General features: G+C 51.9%; 2 protein-coding genes across 8 annotated transcripts; one reads left to right on the forward strand and one right to left on the reverse strand.

The window, feature by feature from the left end:
- The first annotated feature begins 4,718 nt into the window (after positions 1-4,718).
- On the forward strand, positions 4,719-19,844 carry RTKN (rhotekin). 7 transcript variants are annotated; one of them, XM_043468118.1, is made up of 13 exons: positions 4,804-4,861; positions 7,198-7,624; positions 13,230-13,429; positions 15,154-15,215; positions 15,313-15,366; positions 15,464-15,581; positions 15,792-16,001; positions 16,738-16,832; positions 16,934-17,040; positions 17,264-17,392; positions 18,082-18,250; positions 18,471-18,575; positions 19,153-19,844. In XM_043468118.1, exons 2-13 carry the CDS (start codon positions 7,553-7,555, stop codon positions 19,485-19,487), a joined length of 1,656 nt encoding a protein of 551 aa, XP_043324053.1. In that variant the 5' UTR covers positions 4,804-4,861; positions 7,198-7,552; the 3' UTR covers positions 19,488-19,844. The 7 variants fall into 7 exon arrangements, with proteins under 7 accessions (XP_043324054.1, XP_043324053.1, XP_043324048.1 ...); XM_043468115.1 differs by lacking the exon at positions 4,804-4,861 and adding an exon at positions 4,960-5,579; XM_043468117.1 differs by lacking the exon at positions 4,804-4,861 and adding an exon at positions 5,608-6,190.
- A 121-nt stretch (positions 19,845-19,965) lies between these two features.
- WDR54 (WD repeat domain 54) lies at positions 19,966-23,899 on the reverse strand. Its single transcript, XM_043468120.1, has 10 exons — positions 23,771-23,899; positions 23,161-23,448; positions 22,927-22,989; positions 22,339-22,405; positions 22,199-22,252; positions 21,746-21,873; positions 20,759-20,859; positions 20,497-20,659; positions 20,229-20,303; positions 19,966-20,153 (listed from the first exon to the last, which is right to left on the reverse strand). The coding sequence occupies exons 1-10, from the start codon at positions 23,822-23,824 to the stop codon at positions 20,022-20,024; spliced, it is 1,125 nt and encodes a 374-aa protein (XP_043324055.1). The 5' UTR covers positions 23,825-23,899; the 3' UTR covers positions 19,966-20,021.
- Between the last annotated feature and the right edge of the window lie 36 nt (positions 23,900-23,935).

The raw sequence follows: 23,935 nt of genomic DNA on the forward strand, positions 1-23,935 counted from the left end.
TACAAAATGAAGCAGGGCAAAGGCTAACAGAGTTTTGGCAAGAGAATGCACTGGTCATAGCAAACACTTTTTTCCAACAAGAGATGACTCTACACATGGACATCACCAGATGGTAAATACTGAAATCAAATCAATTATATTCTTTGCAGCCAAAGATGAAGAAGCTTGATACAGTCAGCAAAAACAAGACCTGGAGCTGACTGTGGCTCAGATCATCAGCTCCTTATTGCAAAATTTAGGCTTAAATTGAACAAAATAGGGAAAGCCACTAGGTCAGTGAGGTATGATCTAAATCAAATCCCTTATTATTATGCAGGAGAAGTGACAAATAGATTCAAGCAATTAGATCTGGTAGAGTGTCTGAAGAACTATGGATGGAGTTTTGTAACATTGTACAGGATATGGGGACCAAAACCATCCCCAAGAAAAAGAAATGCAAGACGGCAAAGTGGTTGTATGAGGAGGCCTTAGAAATAGCTGAGGAAAGAAGAGAAGCAAAAGGCAAAGGAGATAGAGAAAGAAAGATATACCCATCTGAATGCAGAGTTCCAGAGAATAGCAAGGAGAGATAAGAAAGACTTCTTAAGTAAAAAATGCAAAGAAACAGAGGGAAACAATAAAATGGGAAAGACTAGAGATCTCTTCAAGAAAATTGGAGATATCAAGGGAACATTTCATGCAAAGATGGGCACAGTAAAGAATAGAAACAGCTAGGACCTAACAGAAGCAGAAGAGATTAAGAGGAGGTGGAAAGAATACACAGAACTGTACAAAAAAAGGTCTTAATGGCTCAGATAACCACGATGTGACTCACCTAGAGCCACACATCCTGGAATGGGAAGTCAAGTGGGCCTTAGGAAGCATTACTATGTACAAAGCCAGTGGACGTGATGGAATTCCAGTTGAGCTATTTCAAATCCTAAGAGATGATACTTTTAAAGTGCTGCACTCAATATGCCAGCAAATTTGGAAAACTCAGCAGTGGGCGTAGGACTGAAAAAGGTCAGTTTTCATTCCAATCCCAAAGAAAGGTAATGCTAAAGAATGTTCAAATTACCATACAATTGTGCTCATTTCACATGCTAGGAAGATTATGCTCAAAATCCTTCAAGCTAGGCTTCAATAGTACATGAACCAAGAACTTGCAGATGTACAAGCTGGATTTAGAAAAGCAGAGAAACCAGAGATGAAATTGCCAACATCTGTTGGATCATAGAAAAACCAAGAGAGTTAAAAAAAAAAAATCTACTTCTCCTTCACTGACTACACCAAAGCCTTTGACTATGTGGACCACAACAAACTATGGAAAATTATTATAGAGCTGGGAATACCAGACCACCTTACCTGTCTCCTGAGAAACCTGTATGCAGGACAAGAAGCAACAGTTAGAACCAGACATGGAAAAACAAACTGGTTCCTAATCGGGAAAGGAGTACTTCAAGGCTGTATATTGTTACCCTGCTTATTTAACTTACATGCAGAGTACATCATACGAAATATCAGTTTGGATGACTCACAAGCTGGAATCAAGATTGTGGGGGAAAATATCAACAACCTCAGATATGCAGATGATACCAGCCTAATGGCAGAAAGTGAAGAGGAATTAAAGAGCCTCTTGAAGGTGAAAGAGGAGAGTGATTTAACTGGCTTAAAACTCAACATTCAAAACATGAAGATCAAAAAAAAAAAACAAAACAAACATGAAGATCATGACATCCGGTCCCATTGCTTCATGGCAAATAGATGGCAGGGGGTGGGGGGGGGAGTGGAAACAGTGACAGATTTTATTTTCCTGGGCTCCAAAAATCATTGCAGATGGTGACTGAAGCCACAACATTAAAAGAGGCTTGCTCCTTGGAAGAAAAGCTATGACAAAGCTAGATAGTACATTAAAAAGCAGAGACATCACTTTGCTGACAAAGGTCCGTATAGTCAAAGCTATGGTTTTCCCAGGAGTCATGTATGGATGTGAGAACTGGACCATAAAAAGGGCTGAGTGCCGAATAACTGATGTTTTCAAATTTTGGTGCTGGAGAAGACTCATGAGAGTCCCTTAGATTGCAAGGAGACCAAACCAGTCAATCCTAAAGGAAATCAACCCTGAATATTCATTGGAAGGACTGATGCTGAAACTGAAGCTCCAATTCTTTGGCCATGTGATGCAAAGAGCCAACTCATTGGAAAAGACCCTGGTTCTGGGAAAGATTGAGGGCAGGAAGAGAAGGCAGCAACAGATGATGAGATGGTTGGATGGCATTATCGACTCATTGGACATGAGTCTGAGCAAACTCTGGGAGATGGCGAAGGACAGGAAAGCCTGGTGTGCTGCAGTCCATGTGCTTGTGTGCTAAGTAGCTTCAGTTATGTCTGACTCTTTGTGACCCCACGGACTGTAGGCTGCCAGGCTCCTCTGTCCATGGGCTTCTCCAGGCAAGAATACTGGAGTGGGTTACCATTTCCTTCTCCAGGGGATCTTCCTGACCCAGGCATTGAAGTCTCTTAAGTCTCCTGCATTGGTAGGAGGGTTCTTTATCACCAGTGCTGCCTGGGAAGCCCAGTTCATGGGATCAGAAAGAGTCAGACACAACTGAGCGACAACAAAGTTGTATTTAACAGCTGGAATGCACAATTCCAGAAAATTCAGCAATTTTCTCTTATGAGCTAGTATGAGGCTTCAGCATTCCATGGCACCAAACTGTGTCAGTGTTTTTCTGTGATTATGGGGAAAGTGTGGTTTGTTCATTTATTTTTTACTTTGTATTATTTTTTAAGTGGTAGAAAAAGAAATGTTTCAAAAACTGAATGAGCACTTTCAAAAAAGAATTTAATTAAAAATTAATAACTCCTCAGAAATTTTGGCCCTTGTCTCTCCATCTTCAGTTGAGAACAGTGTGAGCTGGCTTCCCAAACCCCAGACACAACCTCGTCCAACAGATTTATGCAAATGCATGTCAGACTATGATCCCTAAAATATAACTCTGGTCGTGTCACTCCTTTCCCAAAATCTGAAGTCACATCAAGTGCAAATTCTCAGGCAGGAATTGAGCTCTATTTCCTTTCCAAATGCTTTCCATTTCTCCAGCTCTTGTTAGGGGTTTTCAAACCCTTCCGTATAGCCTATGTTCCACAGGTGTGTGTGTGTGTGTCTGTGTGTCTGTGTGTGTGTCCCTGCATGCAGCTGAGGGGGCCTCTGGAGAGGACAAGATTTGGGGCTCCAGACCCTGCTTCTATTACAGCAGCTGTGATCATATTTCATATATTTCAGGTGACATTTCATTTGGGGAGAAAAGCATTCTGCTGCTAAAAGTTAAACATTTGAAACAAACCATTTTAGTTCCACAGCATGGCTCATCCCAGTCAAGCACTCTCAAATCTCTATGTTTCCTTTGGGCATCTCATTTGTTCATTTACTTCAACCAATGATTTATTGAGAACTTCGTATGTGCCAGGCACTGGGCATAAAGTTGTGGATAAGACAGACTGTCCCTCCTTGGGGAGCTTACAGTTTAGAAGACTGATGATAGATACCTGAAGAAATTCAGAAACAATGCCTTCCTTTCCCCCTCACTCTTCCTTTGAGATTTATCTCAGAGGCCACAGATTTTTCAAAATCTTTTGATCTGCCTTTCCTACTGACAGAAGAACTCCCTTCTCCATGTAAACTTATGTAAACAACAAACAAAGATGTTTGTTGTTTTCTCCGGTCCAGCATCCATTCTTTCACTTTCTGGTGGTAGTGCCTGTAATAGTTTTTCAGAGGCCATGTCTCACTCCCCTTTCTCCCAGCTCACTGGGTTCCATTTGGTTTCCAGGAGTGGGAAGTGATCTAGGCCTGGCCAACTGGCACATGGAATCCTATTTGGCCATAGCGATTGGCTCAGGTCTGGCCATCCCTCTGCCTATAAAAATCAGTTTGAGATGGATAAACGATGTGAAATGGCCCATAGTGAATCCCAGACATGCACAGGAGCTTCAAGAAACAGAGGCTCAAAAACAAACAAACAAACAAAAAAAACAGAGGCTCTCTTTTCTGCTGCATTTAAGTCTGAAAGTACACAGACCCAGAATTTTTGACAACCATTTTATAATACTGTGGAGAATGAAGCCCTTGGAGAGGAAAGTAGATCCAGATGAAGGAGAAAGACAGGATCCTTGTGGGTGCTCACAAGGTGCTGAATCCTTGTGGGTCAAGCCACAACTAAAGCCTGAACCCCGGATATCATCATTCCTTAAGCCATAAATTTCCCCTTTTGCCAAAGTAAATTTAAGTCAGGTTTTCTAAAAGAATGTTGAGTAATTTTTCATAGCCCAGCAGTTCTAACCTGGGCTCTGGTATTTCTCTGGCTCTAGCTTTGAAGGAACCGTTCTCTCTCTCTCTCTCTCTCTCTCTCTCTCTCTCTCTCTCTCTCGTTCTCCCCAGTAAATTCCTAAATCCCCGGAATTCCTCATCTATGGTCAGCAAACAAATCCTCTGCCATTTCCTTCTGTCCTACAGAGCTGGGGGTGGTGGTGAGGGGCCCCTTTTTCTGCAGAAGCTAAGAATCCTAACCCGGTCTCAGCTACCCAGCAAAGCAGCAGAGAGCCCATCTTAGGTAACGGATATCCTCACCCTCTAAGGCAGTCAAGGTCTGGGTCCAGGGAACCGAAGGCCGCTGGTGCCCCATCCAAGGGCACAAAGGTGCTGCACCCTACCCTTTTTCTTCATAGCTCCGCTTAGGGGGCGCTTGTCTCGTGCCAGGCACTCAAGCTCGTGTGTAATCCTCATAGCGACCTGAGGGGCGCGGTGATTACTGAATCCTCACTGCACAAGTGAGAAGAGTGAATGAAGCTCAAGAAGTTCCCTGACAGTCAAGGATCCACGGTTAGTAACGAATAGAGCAGAGTTATCAGACGTGCTTAAGCCCTGCTCGGTGAACTGTGGCCACGAGGGACGGAGGGGAGCTTAAAGTGGGGAGGGGGACGAAGAAGGGACATCTGGGGCCGTAGGAAGCTGAAACCCTGAGGAGCTGCTCAGGGGTGAGATTGGGCGCGGCCCCAGGGCCTGGCGGTGAGACTCGCGGTGATCCCCGGGCCTCGGGGTTTTCCGCGCGCAGGTAGTCCGGCTCGCCGAGGGGGCGCAGCCTTAGGGGCGGGGCTCCTCTAGGCCCGCCCCGCGCCCAGGTGTGGCGCCCGCACCCCCTCCGCTAGCGGCGGCGAGCCCCCTCAGCGCTCTCGAGGTGTAGGCCTGCTTGCAGCCCGGGACTGGCCCGGCCGCCCGGGCCTTTGGCGGGGGCGGGGGGGTGGAGGGAGAGAGTGCCGCGCCCTGCCCGGCCCAGGTGTCGTCTCCGGAGGCGGAGTTTGGGAATCCGGCTGCGGGAGATTCCCAGCCGGACTAGCTGAAGGGCATCGAGGGAAAGAAGCCTGCGGGACGAGGCAGAGCGGGCGGCGAGGGGAGTGCAGAAGGCAGGCAAAGGCGCGGGGCCGCCAGCATGTTCTCCCGAAACCACCGGAGCCGGGTCACCGTGGCCAGGGGCTCTGCCCTGGAGATGGAGTTCAAACGCGGCCGCTTCCGACTCAGCCTCTTAAGCGACCCGCCGGAGGTGAGAGACCCGCGTCCCTGCCTTCCCCTCCCCCGGCTCCCGCAGTTCGGGCCGCCCGGGCCTCCCGCCCCGCCCGCGCGCGCCGAGGGGCGGAGACGCGGTGGGTCGGGTACAGAGCAGAGGTTGTTGACTTAAAAAGTCAGGCGCGGACCGTCTGCACGTTAATCCAGCCGTGTCACCCCAGACATTCTCTGGCCCATGGGATGATTTGCCTCCGCTTGGAAAAACTTCAGTTTAAGGAGTCCTAGGCTCGATTCCTAAGATGTGCCTTACGGCAGCCCTTCTGGGCATCCTGGAGATGTGCAACTAGCCGGGCTCTAACAAGACTCCTGGCCGGGGTGCCCGCTCCTTCCCTGGCCTCCAGCCGCATCCCACAGCCCGTCTCTACCGTCTGGGCCAGCCTCCATCGTCAGTCCTGACTTCTCGGCCTCCTTCGCAGAAACTCTCCGCAACTGCTCCTCTGTGGCTGGGGGAATCGGAAGTGAGGGGTTCCCGATTAACGATTTGGGATTATTTCCCACACTCACGCTTTCAGCCTCCTTTTCTGTGGCCTAAGAAGAGTCCAGCCTCTACAGTTCCCTCCCTGGCCCACTACTCTACACGTTGCCCAGGTCTGAGCCCGACTTGTAATTCCCTAAAGAGGCTCAGGGGGGGCTGAAAGATGCGGGGGCTGAGCTAGGACTGAGAGGGCCCGTGGCGACAGCAAAGGCTGTCCCCCAGGTCAGTTCTCCTTCGCTGCCGGTCCTGGAAAGGGTTAAGTGAGGGGGCCTTCCTCACTCCTCCCGGATTCCAGTTCTGGCTTCTGCACTTTACCCCACAGCCTGCCCAGAACAAAGGCTCTTTCACACCCATGTCCCACACTCCCAGGCCTTCTCTGACTCAGAAGCTAGTGGGCCTGGGAGACAGGGCCTCTGTCGAGTCCCGCATAAGCAACGCCGCGTGGGGCCAGCGTGGGGGAGTGAGGGGCGAGGCCCAGAGACCCGGAGGAGGGGCCTGTGAGCTGGGGCCGCCCCCGGGAGAAGCCCGGCCTTTTGGGGGCCATCGCGGAGGAACCGGAGTGGAGCCGCTGGGCCCCGGAGCGGAGTGTGACTCCGTGGGCCTGGGGTGGAGGGGGGCGGTGGTGGCAAAGCTGCAGCTGGCTGGGAATCGGGGCTGGTTTCCTGTCTGGAAGGGAAGGGGCCCGCAGAGGGGAGCGGGGGCAGCGCAGCCAGGCACACCCCTGCCTTTCTCCCTCCCTCTCCTCCCTTCTGCTGGAAAAGCAAGGTAATTGTGAACCCAGGGTGGGGCGGGCTGGATGAAGGTCCCAAGTTGGAAGAGGTGGCCCTGGGGGTTGGGCCGCAATGACCCCTCTGTCCCACTTCCTAGGCTCACGCAATCAAGTCCCCACCTCTATCCCTCTTCTTCCTCAAACTAAGCCCGAACCCTTTCAGAAAGCAACCTCCTGACAATCCCCACAGCTCCACAGAACCTGCATGAACTGTCCCTTCCCGGCCCCCTTCCAGCTGTGCCTGCCCCTCACACCCTACAGCACACAGATTCTCTGTCCACCAGGCCAGGGTTGTGGGCGGGGGCTGGGGAGGGGCCAGAGTCGGAATGAAAGAGCCTTTTTCTTCCACAGCTGGGAGAGCAGCTGCCACCAAAGCAAGACTGGACACTCTGTGCCCAGAGCCCCTTCTGCAGCTGGCCTCCTCTCCGGGTACCCTGCGCATCCTCACCTCGCTTTCCTTTCCTCCCTTGCCTGGCTCCATCAGGGCCCTGGAACAGCGGTAGGCAAGGAGACTTTGTCACAGCAGCCAGAGGGGTCTAACTGGAGCACGAGAGGGACAGGGGCTGCCTCTGCCCTCTGACCAAGAACTGCCCACCTCTTTCAAGACGAGGAGAGCAGCGGGAGAGGAATTGTGGGCAGCGTGGGGCTGGCTTGCCCCACCCCTCTGAGGGGTCAGCAAGGGAAGGGGAGCCCAGGGGGCACAGAGATGCAGGACAGATTGCACATCCTGGAGGACCTGAATATGCTCTACATCCGGCAGATGGCGCTCAGCCTGGAGGTAACGCCCCCACCCCTGGAGTGCGCCTCCTCCGCAGCATCCCAGCCCCGGTTCTGTGCTGCCCTCCCCGGCTGGGCCTGCTCCGCGGGGGAGAGGGATTAGGTGGTTCTGTGTGCCCTTCTTTGGGTGCTACTTGGGGACCCAGGTGGTTCAGTTCTGCGAGTTAGAGTATTGCGTTGGCAACAGGGTCTTCACCCTTACTTCTGGAAGCTCTGTGGGTTTGTGTGGTTGTGGGTTCTGGGGCTGAGAGTTCCTTTTAGGTGTGGGAAGAAGAGAGTACACTGTGAACGTGATCTTCAGAAAGGAGATGGCCTTACCAGAGAAGGGGAAGAGGATTCTAGGGCAGGATGTAAGGATTCTGTGGCCCTGAAGATGGCAGGGAGCTGTTTATTCATTTATTTATTCTTAATCACATTTATTGAGCACCTACTATATGCCAGCTGCTTTCTAGATATTGGAACACCTCAGTGAACAAAACAGGAAAGGTCCACTCTAGGGGACCTAGAAACATGCAAACACATAAATAATCTCACAATGAAATTATGATAAAAACGGGGGTATCATAAACATTAGGTAGGAGAGGCAGCATTAGATGTAGGAGTCAGGGAAGGCTTTTGTGAACTCTTTGAGCTGTGGCCAGAAGGATAAAGATATGTAAAGATGGGAGGAAGAGCTTTCCAGACAGAGGGCAGAGTAAGGACCTTAATTGAGGATGATGATGATATGTTTGGGGAAGAAAGAGAGCCAGTGTGGCTAAAACATACTGGTTGGGGTCAAGCTGGTGGGCAGGGACCAGATTATGCAGGGCTTTGAAGGCCATGACAAGTCATTTAGATTTTACTATAAGTGTGATGTTGGCCCATGGAGGGTTTTAAGCATATGGGACAACTCATCTAATGTTTTAAAATGATAGCTGTTCTGTTTGAAAGGAACAGGCTAGGTAGGGGTCGGCGGTGGGAGGGGGAGGGTGACCACCAGCTAGGAGGTCATTACAGCCTTTGGGGAATGACCCTGATGGTGAGGATTAAATGCTCATGGTGAAGATAGGGAGAAAGAGGTGGATTTGAAATGATGGTGGGAGATCTGACAGGGCTTGTTGATGGGTTGGACGTGAGGCTGAGGCCAAAAGAGGGCTCCAGGATGATTCTCAGGCAAGTGGCTAAGCAGCTGGGAGTGTGGTCATTTACAGAGGTGGGAAAGGTAGAGGAAGCTGTGGCGGTAACTGCCTGGACCAGGCAGAGGGTTGCTGCTGAGGGAGGTCAGAGGCCGGACAGTAGAGTCTAGCTCAGAGGGGGATTTATCACAAGTTTTTGCACCCTCAAGCTGGTCCCCACTCCCTGGATAATGATAGACATTGCTAGTCTGTTATTCACTCTTCACCAACAAATCCATGCATGGCCTCACAATCTTTCTCAGCACAACCTTGGCATAAATTATGCAGATTGTGTCCTTCACAAGGGCATTGCATAGTGGCAAGAGTCCTGGCCTAGTTTCAGGCTGTGTGAGGAGGAAACACCTTTATCTAAGTTATTTGCCTAGTGAGGGTCATCTTTTTCTAATATGCAGAAAGTTGCCCAAGGTTTCCAATGGGACTCTGACACTACCTATTGTCTTGTGTTGGCACATGAGATAAAATCTATTTGCCATCCCTAGTCCTCTGCACTGTTCATGTTACTAGTTACATGTGTCTATTTACACTTAAAATTTAGTTAATTAAAATTAAATAAAATAATTTTCAGTTCCTTAATTACTTTAGCCATATTTCATGTGGCCCATGAAATATGGCTATTGGTCCATGTGGTCATAGCTATTGAGCATTTCCGTCATTGTAGGATGATGGAATGATCTTATTGGACATGGCTGGTCTAGGTATTTAAGTATTCAAATTCTTCATCCCTCCCCCTCCATATAATTGTTCTTCATAGGAGCCCTGCCCAAGTTCTGGGACAGAAGAGGGGGCTTAGATTTCACTTTCAGTTCAGTCACTCAGTCATGTCTGACTCTTTGCGGCCCCATGAACCACAGCACGCCAGGCCTCCCTGTCCACCACCAACTCCCAGAGTTCACCCAAACCCATGTCCATTTAATCATCTCTTATTCATCCATTGGTTGGTTGAGGGTGCTGTGTTCTTTCCCTGGGAGGCTCAGCAGTTCTCCAACCCCCAACTCATTGATGTTTCAGGGATTAGCAAGAGGGATAGTTGTGAAAGTGTAAATTCAAGAAGATTTTTCTAGAGAAGGCAACTTAAGGTGCAAGTAAGGAGGAGGTGGGAATGCTGGGCCCAGGTAGAAGTTAGATTTTCCTATTTAATCTTCAAACAGTGCTATGGAGCAGGTGGAATACCCAACTCCCACCCCCTACCCCTACCCCCACCCCCAGAGGTTAAGTTCTCTCAGCTAGTTAAGTTCCTAAGCCAGGATTTGAATTTAGCCCTGGTGGAGTTTCTAAAAGGATCATAAGGTGATGAGAAGCAGAGCAGGAAGTCAGAGACAGAAGAGGGTGGGAGGAACTGGAAAGGATGTCCAGAGAGGGCCTAGTATGTGCTGGGGTTTCGGGCCATGACTCATCCTTCTTCAGCCCCTTGGGTCCTGACCCAGTCCCGCTGACATCCAACTGAGGGCTCTTTCCCAGGAGAGCCTGGTGAAAGTACTGCTGGCTTGGGAAGAGAGGGCATATGGGGGGGGGGGGAGGGGGAGGGAGGGGACATGGAGCTATCCCTGAGGTAGGGAGAGGGGGTGAAGGTCTGGGATCCAGATCCTGTGTCAGGATTCCCAAGATGGTCTGCCCAATGGATGGGAGGCTTTTAGGGCATTCTCCACTGTGGGGCGTGGGAGGGTGGATTCAGACCAGAGGGTTGAGGGGGCAGTGGTAGACAGGGTGTCTGGGCCCCTGGGCCAGCTCATCTGGGCTGGATGCCATGACTTGTCTGTAGCCCATTATACCAATGTATTCCAGTGTATATACCATCCTCCCTCCTGCAAGCTCCCAGGCCAGGAGTCACCGTGGAGAGCAATTGTAACGTGGAGGCCAGGAGTCACCTTGGAGAGCAATTGTAACGTGGAGGGGTCTCCTGGTCTCCAGCAGCTCTGGAGCCTGGAGCCCTTTCCAGGGTGAGGGCAGTGCTCCTGGAGGTACCGTCCCTCTGCCACTCGGTCTCTCTGGTTAACGCTGCCGCTGGAGCCTAATGGGCCCAGGCGCACCGAGGGAACAAGGGGCTGCCTGTGGCTCACTCTCGAGACAGCTGGGAGCTGATGTCATCGGCGCTCACTGCAGGCGGGGAGGTTCCCCAGAGGACCAGCCACACTGCCTGCATCGTACTGCATGTGCAATGGATGGGGTTAGGGAAGAACCTGTGAGTGCTGGGGCTGGGACCAAAAGGCAAGTCAGGAGGGGGCCTGAGGATGTTGCTCAGCCCTACCCCCCTCATTTGTTTGGGGCATTTGTGGTAGAAGCTGGATGCAGAATGAGATGGGGGTGGGCAAGCAACAAACCTTAGCAGAGGTGGGACCCTGGTGCAGGCAGGCATGTGGAGGTGGGGCCAACTGTGTAGTCTGAGAGGGCTTTCTGGTGGAGGTGGCATTGCACACGTTGGCCTGTTTTTATAAATAGGCAGGAGGGGAAACGTGGATAGTGAGGGCGATGAGATGAGGTGAGAGGTGATGAGAGTCTGGCCTAGCCCAAGTAGGGAAGGAAGAATCAGCAGGTAGGTCGGACAAGGCAATTCCTGGAAGCAGCAATTTAGGGTGCTCAGGTCTTGGAGACTTGAAGGCTGGAGCCGTCAGGTACAGAGGTAAGGGCACAGAGTGTGAAAGAGAGCTGGTGTGAGGGAGAAGACGGGTTTGGATGTCGGGCAGTCACATTCACCCTCCTCTTCCAACCCTATGACTCCACTTGGCTTGCTTCTGGTTTGTATACACTGTAATAGGGTTAGTCTTCCACTTGCGCTCTGAAGCTTTCCCCATCACCTCAGCCAGAAACAAATAGGGTCTGTTTCCTGACAGTGCATTTGTGCCATGACCTGGCACTTAGAGAGCAGCCATTACTGTCTGCATCTCTCACCTCCCAGCTGGATTTCAAATGTGAAGCCTTTGACAGCACAGGGATGCTCTAGTGTTATTATTGGGTGAATGTTACTGGGGCTGAGATAGCATCATTAAAATAAGTACACACTCCTTCCTCCCCGCCCCCACCTCCTTCCAAGTATAACATATGTTGGGCATTTGCTAAGTGCCTGCTCAGCAACTCGCTCTTGACCTCCTGTTTCACCTGCCTTCATGTCTCTGTCTTCACCTCCCATACTCAGAAAGCCAGCAGGTGGCAGGTTCCAAAATGTGGGGTGTGTACTGCATTCTGTACAGCCTGGGTGAACACTGTAGGGAGTATGCTTCTCCACTGACCCCTTGCCAACTAGATGTCCTCTCTCATCACTTGAGTCTTTGGGGTAACCCAGGGTGGCCTTTACTATCTGTGGCCATTCCCTTTAGGTGGTGGTTCTCAGCCTGGGCTGCACCTCAAGGTCACTTGGGGAACTTTCCAAAAAACACACATGCCCCACTTCCTGAGAGATTCTTATTCTGCTAATGTGAGGTGGAGCCTGGTGACTTTTTTTTTTTTAATCAGAAGATTTAATTTTTTTAAAAGGTAACACAATTTCCAATAGTATGGTAGTAAAGAAGCATATTATAAAGTATCATAAATTGACTTTCCATTCCTGGCTCACAGCCCCACAACCACTATTTTATGTGTATCTATGGATATGGATTGGAGAAGGCAATGGCACCCCACTCCAGTACCCTTGCCTGGAAAATCCCATGGATGGAGGAGCCTAGTAGGCTGTGGTCCATGGGGTCACGAAGAGTTGGACACAACTGAGTGACTTCACTTTCACTTTTCACTTTCACGCATTGGAGAAGGAAATGGCAACCCACTCCAGTATTCTTGCCTGGAGAATCCCAGGGACTGGGGAGCCTGGTGGGCTGCCATCTATGGGGTCACACAGAGTCGGACACGACTGAAGTGACTTAGCAGCAGCATGGATATGGATATGCATATATAAATATTGTGCCCAAATAGGAGCATGCTGTAATACTGTTCTGCTTTCTCTTCTCATTTCATATATTTTGAATATTGTTTCATTTTTGCATACATGCCTACCTTATTGTCTGCAATATTCATATTCCGTGGTATAGATGTACTATAACTTATTTAACCAATGCCCTATTGAAGGACTTTTAATCTTGGTGTTTTAAATTGATGTGCAATGAATATGGCTCTGCCCACCAGTGTCACTATATCTGTAGGGTAAAATCCTAGATGATGCAGAGCTGGATAAAAGGATGTGAATTTGTAGTTTTTATAGATTTTTCCAAATTGTGCTCCAAAGAGGCTGAAAAATTTATACTCTTGAAGGGCATCTGTATTTTTACAAAGCTTCTCTGGTTATTCCTGGGCAGTTGAAGTTGAGACTGAGTCCCTGCCCTTTAGTTGCCTGAAACCTATGTTCATCAGTTTCTTGTTGACCACAGCCCCCTTAGGGACTGAAGGGTGCATCAGTCTGTCCCCCAACTGACATTTCCTTCTCTTCCTTGTCCCCACTCTGGCTAGGACACAGAGTTGCAAAGAAAGTTAGACCATGAGATCCGGATGAGGGAAGGGGCCTGCAAGCTGCTGGCGGCCTGCTCCCAGCGAGAGCAGGCTCTGGAGGCCACCAAGAGCCTGCTGGTGTGCAACAGCCGCATCCTCAACTACATGGGCGAGCTGCAGCGGCGCAAGGAGGCACAGGTGCTGAAGAAGACAGGCCGGCGGTAAGCAAGGGGGAGGCGAGGCTTTATGGGGATAGTGGTGTGCTGGAGATATATATGGAGCATGGAGTGTGGAGCACCTCAAAGACGACTTTCCGATGAAGACTTCCTAGGGACCTAGAAGACACCTTGATGTTTTATCACCACAGTGTGCTGCCCAGAGGCGCACTAGTGAATTGCTAGGGCCCAGTAAAGCCAGTTTGTCTGGTGAAAGGCCGGCAGTCTGAGGACAGTAATGCAGAAGTGCTAATTTGCTAAGCCGTGCCTGTGATCTGATGAGCCTGTTTGTCTAGCTTCTGGAAAGCTAATTTTCTCAAAGCCAGTTCACCAAATGGTCAATTTGCTAAATGACCAATTAGTCATTTACTGTAACAGACAGTAGCTAATTGTACCTGGGGTTTGCCTCATTTGGGGCAGAAATTGGGAGAAATAATAATTTAAAAAATATAAGTAAAAGCTTACCTATTCATATAATTAGACTGTGTACTAAAAGGACTCAATCTGACAAAACTGTAGTGAGATGGTTGAGGTGATGCTCTGGTAAAACTAAAATGTGGGAGAAAATATTTGGCAAATTGATCATTCTGAGAACTGACCATTTTTTGGTAAATTGATCACTTGGAAAATTGGCTTCTGGCAAAGTAACCTATTTGACCCCACAAGGCTGAGTGGGGAGAAGGTCCAGGCCCCTCACAGGCATAGTGTCCATTCCAGCTCACATACAAGGAGAGGTTGCCAGGAGGCCTCTAGAGTTCACCCATGAAGACACCAGGGGAAGGCAGGAACCCCTCAACGGCTGCTGCATAAAGTTAAAGAAGAGCAAGCAGGCAGGGACAGCTTCTACTGTGAGTCTGCTGTCTCTTTAAGAGGTGGCCGTTGACAAGCTCTGCCTTGCCCAAGTCCCCACACATCCCATACAGTGTGATCTGTGGCACACCCTAAGTCCCTGGCAGCTGAACACATTGCTATCAGTGCCAATCATTTAGTTTAAGGCTGTTCCAAGTCACTGATTTCATTATGATGAATTGTAAATTAGTCTGGATAAGCTGGCCCACCTTAGGAGAGGAACACATGCTCAGTGAGTTCTAATGATAGGCAGGGAGGGGAGGAAGGCTGGATGTCCCTCCTGCAGTGGAGGGACTGGGCAACTTGGGGCACTGGGAAGGTTCAGCCGATCTAGCCAGAAGGGTAGAGGAGAAATCAAAGCTGGGGGGGCGGGGGCGGAGATGGAGAGAGATTTGTGATAAATGGGACACAAATGTCCCCTACTTGGGTTCTTGACTTTCTGACTGACCGAGTACCCTCCTTTATTGAAGCGATGAGATGGTGGAGACAAGCAGCCTCTTTTGTTGTTAAAAAGACAGCCTTCGAACTCCTCCAAGCCTGAGCAGAACCCTTGACAGGGGGTCTCTCTGTGGGCACCTGTCTCCTCAAGCCCCACTTCTTCCTGGCAGGAGTCTAGGGAGGTGGTCAGGAGGGGTGCTTGTTGGGGGTGGCCTGAGTTTGTACTGCGTGTGTGAGCTAAGTGCCTCGAGTATTCCCAAGCCCAGCAACCTCCTGGGTTCAATGGACAACTCTCCCTAACAGTCCTTCAGCTCTGCCAATGTCAGCCTGGCTGGGACCTGGCAGCTGAGCCCCGGGCCAGGGGGTTCCTAGAGCCTTTGGGAACCAGAGCCAGGGGGAACAGTGTCAAGAGGCCAGGCTAGGATGTTGTGATTTGCCCACAGGCCTTCGGACAGTGGGCCACACACTGAGCGCTCCCCCTGCCGTGGCCAGATCTGCATTTCTGGTAAGAAACACAACTACCCCAGCTGCTGGCATTCTTCGCCCAGTGATAAGATCTCCTGTCCTGTCTTGACATCTATTCCTATCCCTCTGCCCCTTAGATCTCCGGATTCCACTCATGTGGAAGGACACAGAATATTTCAAGAACAAAGGCGGTGAGTTCCACACACGTGGGACAGACTTAAGGGAGTGGCCCTGAGATTGGAGGCCCCCTTGGGGCACATCATTACCAGTTTTGCTCTCGGCCCCCAGACCTGCACCGCTGGGCTGTGTTCCTGCTGCTGCAGATAGGGGAACATATTCAGGACACAGAGATGATCCTGGTGGACAGGACCCTCACAGACATCTCCTTTCAGAACAACGTGCTCTTGTGGGTACCTCATCCCTGTGGCTCCCCGCTTTCTCTACTAGGCTCTAATCATGTAGCTATAGAGGAGGGGAGGAAGAGAAGGAGGGAGGGAGCTGGGTCTTCCCTGTGGAGCTGTCTTGTACTTGCACGACATCCATCCTAACCCCAGCGCCGCTCCCTGGACTGGCCCAGACTATCCTCCTCTCCTTGCTTCCTCCCGTATTCCTACAGTGCCGAGGCAGGGCCAGACTTTGAACTGCGGCTGGAGCTGTACGGGGCCTGTGTGGAAGAGGAGGGGGCCCTGGCTGGAGCCCCCAAGAGGCTTGCCACCAAACTCAGCAGCTCCCTGGGCCGCTCCTCTGGGAGGCGTGTCCGAGCATCGCTGGAGACTGCTGTGGGCTCAGGCAGCAGTCCCATCTTGCTTCCCACCCCGGCTGTGGGGTAAGCACCTATCGTCCTGCCCGGCTCTCAGCTGGCCACCGGCGATCTCTGAGTTGTGTTGAGCATGCACAGCCTATTTTCCATGGATGCCAGGACATGCAGACAGATATGAATGAGCAGTGGTCACATACTGGGAGGCACTCTGGCCCATACCTCAGGTACTTCAAACAGCCAACTGAGAAGACCAACAGGAATGCAGGAAGAGCTAGGTTCTGGGGTCTTCACTGCTTTTGCAGCAACGGATACACCTTATGTGGAGATAACAGAGTGCCCCTGGCTACAGCAGAATAGCCCAGGTTCTGTGGTGTTGCCTACAGGCACCTGGAGGCACCTGTTAGACTCACTGGGTCTCTGAGGAGCAGTTTGAGAACCTTGCAGGTAATGAACAGATTGCTTATTTTGGAGACAGATGCAGATTCAAATTCAAGTTCTACCACCTCCGTTTTATTTTGGGGCAGACTTCTTAACCTCTTTAAGCCTCCAGCTGCTTTGTCTATTAACTAAAGAATGCCACCAACCTCACAGGGCTGTTGTGGGAATACAGTGGGATAACATATTTAAAGCACAGGCCCCAGCACTTAGCGGGAGTACAGTAAATGTTTCAACCCCTGTGGGGGGAGGCAAGCTAGTTTTCTGTGGGGCAGCCTAAACGGTGGGGCAGCCCTGCTCAGCTATTATCGCTCTTGCCACGCAGCATGCCCCTCACTTGGCTGCTGCCCACTTCTCTGTCCTGCAGTGGTCCTCGTTACCACCTCTTGGCTCATACCACGCTCACCCTAGCAGCTGTGCAAGATGGGTTCCGCACACATGACCTCACCCTTGCCACTCCTGGTGAGTATGTGTGTATGTGCGGGATGCTGGATGGTGAGAAGAGGGGCTGTCAGAGGGTCCCCTTCACATTGCCCACCCTCACCCTGCACTTCTTCCCCCAGAGGAGAACCCTGCCTGGCTGCCCCTTTATGGCAGCGTGTGTTGCCGCCTGGTGGCTCAGCCTCTCTGCATGACTCAGCCTACTGCAAGTGGTACCCTCAGGGTGCAGGTGAGGGGCCCGGAGGAGTGGAAGGGAAGTGGGAGAAGACACAGGAGAGCCAGATGACCTAGGAATCAAAGAACTGTTGAGGAAGGAGGAAGGAGGGGCGTGGTAGGATGAAAGGAGGGTAAGATAGGAGGGTGGGCAGACAGGAGTCGTTTTTCTGTGGGGGGCTGGGAAGAAGGGTGCTGGGGGTGTGACTCCCCCAGGAAACCTTGGGTCATTTATGCAGCAAGCTGGGGAGCCGCGGGACTGGGTACAAGTTCACGGAGTCCTGAAAGGCACAAACCTCTTCTGTTACCGGCAACCTGAGGACACAGCCCCTGGGGCCGAGCCGCTGTTTACTATCGCAATCAACAAGGTGACGAGTCTCTGGTGGTGAGGCCATCATGTGCCAGGGTTCGGGAACCTCTCCACCAGGCCCCAGGAGGGTGGGCACAGAGACCTCAGAGAGATCAAAGCTAGCTTCCTGCCCCCAACAGCACCACACCCAGCTTCAGGGCCAGGGAAGCCGAGGGACCTTGTTCTCCCCACCAGCATCACTGAAAACGACTGTCCCTTCTACTCAGCAGCCTCAGCCCCTGCCGAGTGTCAGAGAGGGTTCTATTGCCAGTCTAGGACTCTTCACCCTCCGCCCATCTTTCTTCAGATTCCAGTCTGCATCTCCTTTACCCTTTCCTGGTTTTCTCTCCCAGCCCAAGTCCCAGGACCTTCTTTGTTTCCTAGCCCTTGTGCTGGCATTCCTGCCGACTTTTATAAATTGAGGGGCCTTCGTGTCCCTGTTCCTGCCTCATCACCTTCCCTGTCTTGCTCTATCCCTCCTTTCCTGTCTCCATCTGCTCCTTTTCCTGACTAAGGATGACTTGTCTCATTCCAGTCCTTTCTTGCCATTTCTTTCCACGCTGGTCAGTAGGAGGCAAATGAGAGGGCTTGGTGAAAGCTCCACCAGCTCTGCCTTCTAAGAGTAGGGATGACCAAGCCTGCCTGATGTCACTGCTAACTCCTGTGACCACGGTGAAGGTGGAAGCAGATCTTGGATTTCTCCTACAGGACACTCAAGTCCGGGCAGGGGAGCTGGACCAGGCAGCCAGCGGGCCCTTCACCCTGAGCATCAGGAACCAGGATGGGGAGGAAGAGGTGATACACACTCTTCAGGCGGAGAGTCGGGGAGCCCTGCAGAGCTGGATGGAGGCTCTGTGGCAGCTTTTCTTTGACATGAGTAAGAGGAGGGGTCTGGATTGGGGCTTGCTATTTTTACCAAAATAAAATTATTTGATAATTCTTATAATTAAAAATTATATAATTAATACAATATTAAATTATTATACTAATTCTTATAATAATACAATACTTTTTGAAATGAGCATATTTCAAGAATGTGTGGAAGGGAATGTAGCAGGGGAGAAGGCAGCTCACCCCCTCAATGCTCTCCCCCTCAGGTCAGTGGAAGCAGTGCTGTGATGAAATAATGAAAATTGAAACACCTGCTCCTCGGAAACCACCCCAAGTGCTGGCCAAGCAGGGGTCCTTGTACCATGAAATGGGTGAGTGGAAGTGCACTGTGGGATCCTCACGGGAAGTTGCACTGGGGGCTTCAAGGGAACCCAGATAATGGAGACACAGAGAAAGCACACTGTGGGCGAAGGCAGAGCTCTCGGGACCCAAGTCCCACCCAGGATTCCTTTCCCTTCTCCAACTCTTCTTAAAGTCACCTCCACCAAAGTTCAAACAAAACTCTGTAGAACCAGGCTCATTTCATGGATTTGTTTTCCTAATTTTTTCTTTCCTGTTTCCCTTTCTGCATGTGGATTCCTGTCTCTTCCTCTGACCCTTCACTTGCCTGGCAATGCTTTAATTTTCCTCCTCCTTCTTGGTTTCTTCACCTACTTCTGCCTCCTCCCCTCTCCCTGTCCACCTGCTCCCCCCATGTGCCACAGTCTTATCAGAACCTGTGGCTCCTGGGGGCCCATGTGAGGGGCTTCTCCTGCAGGATAATGCAGTCTCAGCTGGGATCCGGGCTCTGCTTTCCTCCTCTTACAATGACAGGTGATGCTCAGGGCTGAGTAGCTCTGAGGCCCAAGCTCTGACTCCCCTCCCCTCAATCCCTTCCTGATGCCACAGCTATTGAGCCGCTGGATGACATCGCAGCGGTGACAGACATCCTGGCCCAGCGGGAGGGTGCGAGGCTGGAGACGCCCCCACCCTGGCTAGCAATGTTTACAGACCAGCCTGCCTTGCCTGGCCCCTGCTCACCTGCTTCAGTGGCCCCAGCTCCAGCCCGGATCCATTCCTTGCCCTGGGGGAGACCCCGAACATTCTCTCTGGATGCTGTCCCCCCAGACCACTCCCCTGGGGCTTCTCGCTTGGTTGCCCCTCTCCCCCTGCAGCAATCCCCACGGTCCAGAGGCCTCTGCAGCAAAGGCCCACCCCACACTTGGCTCCAGTCACCAGTGTGAGAGAAAAAGGTGCTGGCAACAGGATCTGGCCAGAAGAGGAGAAGATCTGTGTGCAGCTGGGCTCTGGATTCAGCACTGGTTGACCAGCTTGGCCTCCCCTTCCTTTGCTGGAGTCGGGGCAGGCTGAGAAGGGGTAGCAGAAGCCCCTTTAAGCTGTGGTTGCCACGGTGCTGAGGGCCTCATTCCCAGGGCTGGCTGGGACCCCCTAAACCCTTCCTGGGAGAAAACTGGAACCAACCCTGCCCTACCTCCCTGCATTAACCAGCTTAGAGAATGGCACTGAAGAGCCCTGGGAGGGAACACACCTCCCTTGTGACTTTTACATTGACCATTAAAGTTATTTAACATCACCCTTCACCTGGTTGTTGAGGACAGATTGCCTCTTGACTTGGTCAGGACCCGCCACAGCCCCTTATCCTTGGAGCTTAGTTCACTAGTTGTGAAGTATGACCATGAGATTGAATAATCAGACAAGGGCTGGGTGGAGGGGAGTACTTTATAAATACCACAGGGAAACAGAGGGCTGCTCTTGTCTCACATGCTGCTGAATCTCAGGATCTCAGCAAGGTCATAGCCAGTCACAGCAAAGGAGCTGCCTGAGGGGTCACAGAATCGGGCACCACAGATCTGGGTGTCAGGCACACACTCGCCATGGCCATGTTCCACCTGGGAGAGAAGACAGCTGCTCAGGGCCTGTGGCCTCATCCTCGGGCCTCATTCCACTCCTCTTATGACACATACCTCAATGTAGCCACCCTCTGGGCTTCTGCTCAACTTCCAGATGTGTATGAAGGTGTCTTCAGCCGCAGAGAGTAGCTATTTTAAAGAAAGGCAAGGAGGACCAGTGGGAGTCAGAATGTGCTGACAGAGGGCTGGTACAGTGTATAAAGCCCAGACCAGGTGCCTGGGGAGGGCACTACCCTGAGAGGCAGGGATAAGTCTGTGGAGTGCCTCTCAACATCCCAGCGCCAGGAAACAAGGGTATGCAAGGACAGAGCTGGAGACTGACCTTGCCCGCCTCAGGAGCCAGGTCCAGGGCACAGACGGCCCGGGCATGGGCGCTGATCTGGACGTGTAAAGTTCCTGTGCTGGCTTCATACAGACGCACCTGCCCGTTCCCATAGCCTGCTGCCACGGTCCCCTGCCACAGCTGCACAGAAGAACACGGGGCCCTGCAAGGGTGACATCGCACTTTGATTTCCCAGACCTCAGCCCGCTCCCCACCTTGAAGCCGCCTCAGGAAGGCCTCAGCCCCCTCCTGCCTCACCTACCCGAATCCTGGAATCTGGGTCAGTAATTTGAATTTGGGCCCTGATCTCCAGACACACAGCAACCCCGAGTCATCCGCTGTGACAGTGTCGGCCACGCAGTCCTGAGGGGAAAGGCAGGGTTAGCCCTTTTTTCTCCCTGCTGGGTCCTGTATGCAGGGCAGGAGGGGAAGGGAGGCAGTATTTGCATCTTTGCCTCTCCAGGGAAATGGGAAGATGTGGAGCCATCACTGGCTCGAAGGGTCTCTTGGAAGCATTAAATGCTTTCATTGTATTCCTTATAGAGTCTGACTCCCTACCCCAACCCCAGCACACATCCTGTGTGTTAGGGTATGTAATTGTCCTCACTGGATGAATGATGAAACTAGGCCACAATATCAGGACCTTCTGGAGGTCTTGCATTGAGCCAGTCATAGTCATGACCAGACTCTGGGACTCTAACTCCCCAACCCAGGCAGCCAGCAGAACCCATGGGCCCAACTCTGTGCCAGGTGTAGTGTAGCATAGGAATTATAAGATACATACCCTGTTTTCAAGAGGTTTACAATCTAATCAGGGAGATAAGAGTTGTCTTTATGGACAGTATCAATTCAGGGTTCAGCTAAGGGAGATGAGTGAGGGCTGGAAGAGGGGGAAAGCTTCTAGCAGAGGACAGCACCGGAGGTGGGCCTCAATAGGGGGGACTCGCCAAAGTTCAGAGAAGGAAGCCACACATGTCAGAGCTGGAAAGCAACTCAGAAACCATCAGTCCCAACTCCTCCATTCACACCACATAAAGTATGGGTGAACTATTAAGTACCACGTAAATATAAAGTATTTCAGGACTCATCACTGGACCTGAGGTTGCTAAAACTTAGCAAAGTGCACTAATTTGCCCAAAGTCATGCAGCTGCTTAGTGGCAAAGCCAAGGCTTGAACCCAGGTCCCCTGCTTCCCCAAGGTGGGGAAGGCCCTCAGAGTCACTGGAACAGGTAGGGGGGATCCACTCACCTGTCCCTGGGCAGGCTCGGTGGCAATGTCTGTGATTGGTGTCTGGTGCCTTGCCAGCTCCTCACTCAGTACAATGTTGGGACCCTTGGTGGGGATGTCAAACACCAGTACCCGGCCTGACCATGTTCCTGCAGAACCAGTGCTCCACTGATGCCTTCCTGATCCTCCCAGATCTCCTGCCACCATGCTCATCCCTCCCTCCATCCCAGAAACCTTAGTAACAAACCCACCTCTCACGGTGCCAACAGCCCCGCTCCCAACATTCACTGCCCTTTTCCTATGCCATCTGGCCCCTCTGAACCCCTCCATGGCTTTTTGGGAGTTTCTCAGACCCTCCTCCGCTCCCAGCCCTCTAACATCCCACAATTTCCTCAGACCTTCAGCAGCATCCTGGTCAAAGCCCACACCCCTATACCTCAGCACTCTCCAATGCCCTGCCTTTGGCCCCCTCACCCACACAGACGTAGTGGCCGCTGGCAGCAATTCCTCGGGCAAACACGGCCTGCGCTAGTATGACAGGGGAAAATGATTACAAGCATTATCCCCCCTAGCCCCAGCAAACACTCCCTACCCCAACCCCGTCCTGCAGGTACCTAGAGAGGCATCTCCAGCGTCCAGTGCATGCCAGTAGACCATGACGGAGCCATCAGACTCGTACATCTGGAAGACCAGAGCAAGGATGGGGTCATAACCCAGCTGACCTTTGCTGCGCTCTGTACCAGCTACTCCACATAGGCGTGTTAACCTCAGCCTGTTGAATCATCATCAGAATTACCCTGGGAGGGAGGCGCTTCTTTTAGAAGCGCACAGAAGGCAGTGAGGCTCTGAGAAGTTCACTAAATTGCCCAAGGTCACACAATTAATAAAAAGGCAGATACTGGAGATGGCACTTAAAAATTGGACAAGGAAGGTATGAAGATGAGAAATGAGGGGGCTAAGCATGAGAATAGCTTGGAAATGTTTAGAAGTAAGATCACTGGGTTGGGAAGATCCCCTGGAGAAGGAAATGGCAGTGTTCTTGCCTAGAGAATCCCATGGACAGAGGAGCCTGGTGGGCTACAGTCCACGGGGTTGCAAAGAGTGGGACACGACTGGGAGACAGCACACATACACACACTAGGGGCCCTGGAGAGAAGCTGAGAAGACTCTAGCGCGGGAGGATAGGAAGGTCCTCTTCTTACTTGTATTCCTCGATGAGACGTGAGTACCAGCAACACTCGGAAAGGGAGCACACACCAGTGGATCTAGAGGGAGATGAATCACAGTAAGAAGCAGTCAGAGCAGAGGACATGAGGACTCGGAAGTGAGGAAATTCAGATGGTCAGGGAAGGCCTATTCCTTGAGGTTTGGAGAGGAAGTGCCGGGTTCTAGGTAGGGCGGGGTTCAGCAACACCATTCCCAACTCCACACCTCACCTGGGTGATAAGTGGGGGGCTCACTCCAGCGCCCTCCTTAGCGTGGAGCTGGCGCTGGGCCAAGGGCACACCGTCAGGAGCAGCGCTGAGCAGCTGGGCGCTGGGCCCATGGACTACTCCAAAATGAGTGAGGTTGCGGGTGGGCAGCGGCAGCACACTGAGGTTGTTGCACAGGGCGGCCGCCGAGCCTCGAAGCGGGATGGAGCGCTCCCGGCGGAACATTCTTGGGGAGAGACGTTCGATCCCAGGCGCGCGGAAAGCAGAAGACAGCCGAGATTCCTGTGGGGGCTTGGGGGTGGGGTGGTGCTGACATGAGGCACTGGGAAAGCCCCCGGCGACTGGGTCGTGATGTGAATGAATGAGGGCCTCGGGGATGGTGATGGGGGTTGGTGGTCACATGATGTGGGAAGGGTATCGCGGAGCTGGCGAGGGGAACCCTAGGGCTGAGTCATGAGGTGATGGGGGGGAACCCCAGAGGAGGAATGGTGATGGCCCAGGACCCAGTGGCCCCAAGAGCCCGAGTCAAGGCAGGATGAAGCAGGGTAGCCCCTCGGCTCTTCCTCCCTCAGCCTGGCTCCCCGAAGCCCCCGGACCAGGTCAGAGTTCACACCAGCAGCTCCGAGACTCCAGAAGCGTTCGGTCTCTCCGAATCCGCCGCCACCATAGAGACGACGCACGTACGCACGGCCGTTGGGTGGGGTGAACTACCCTAACGTGCGACGCGCGGCCGGCGCGGCTGCCGGGGCAACTGTGGGCGGGGCGAGCCTCCCGGCGG

Source organism: Cervus canadensis, chromosome 5, assembly GCF_019320065.1.
Source record: "Cervus canadensis isolate Bull #8, Minnesota chromosome 5, ASM1932006v1, whole genome shotgun sequence".
In the NCBI taxonomy this organism is placed as follows: Eukaryota; Metazoa; Chordata; class Mammalia; order Artiodactyla; family Cervidae; genus Cervus; species Cervus canadensis.

Excerpts from the sequence above, each read along its gene's own strand:
- WDR54 (XM_043468120.1), bottom strand. The coding sequence starts at position 23,824 with ATGGTGGCGGCGGATTCGGAGAGACCGAACGCTTCTGGAGTCTCGGAG. Across the intron at positions 22,990-23,160 it reads GCCCCCCACTTATCACCCAG|ATCCACTGGTGTGTGCTCCC; the intron begins GTGAGGTGTGGA and ends ATCTCCCTCTAG. Across the intron at positions 20,154-20,228 it reads CAGAGGGTGGCTACATTGAG|GTGGAACATGGCCATGGCGA; the intron begins GTATGTGTCATA and ends CTTCTCTCCCAG.
- RTKN (XM_043468113.1), top strand. The coding sequence starts at position 5,469 with ATGTTCTCCCGAAACCACCGGAGCCGGGTCACCGTGGCCAGGGGCTCT. Across the intron at positions 5,580-13,229 it reads TCTTAAGCGACCCGCCGGAG|GACACAGAGTTGCAAAGAAA; the intron begins GTGAGAGACCCG and ends CACTCTGGCTAG. Across the intron at positions 17,393-18,081 it reads TTACTATCGCAATCAACAAG|GACACTCAAGTCCGGGCAGG; the intron begins GTGACGAGTCTC and ends TTTCTCCTACAG.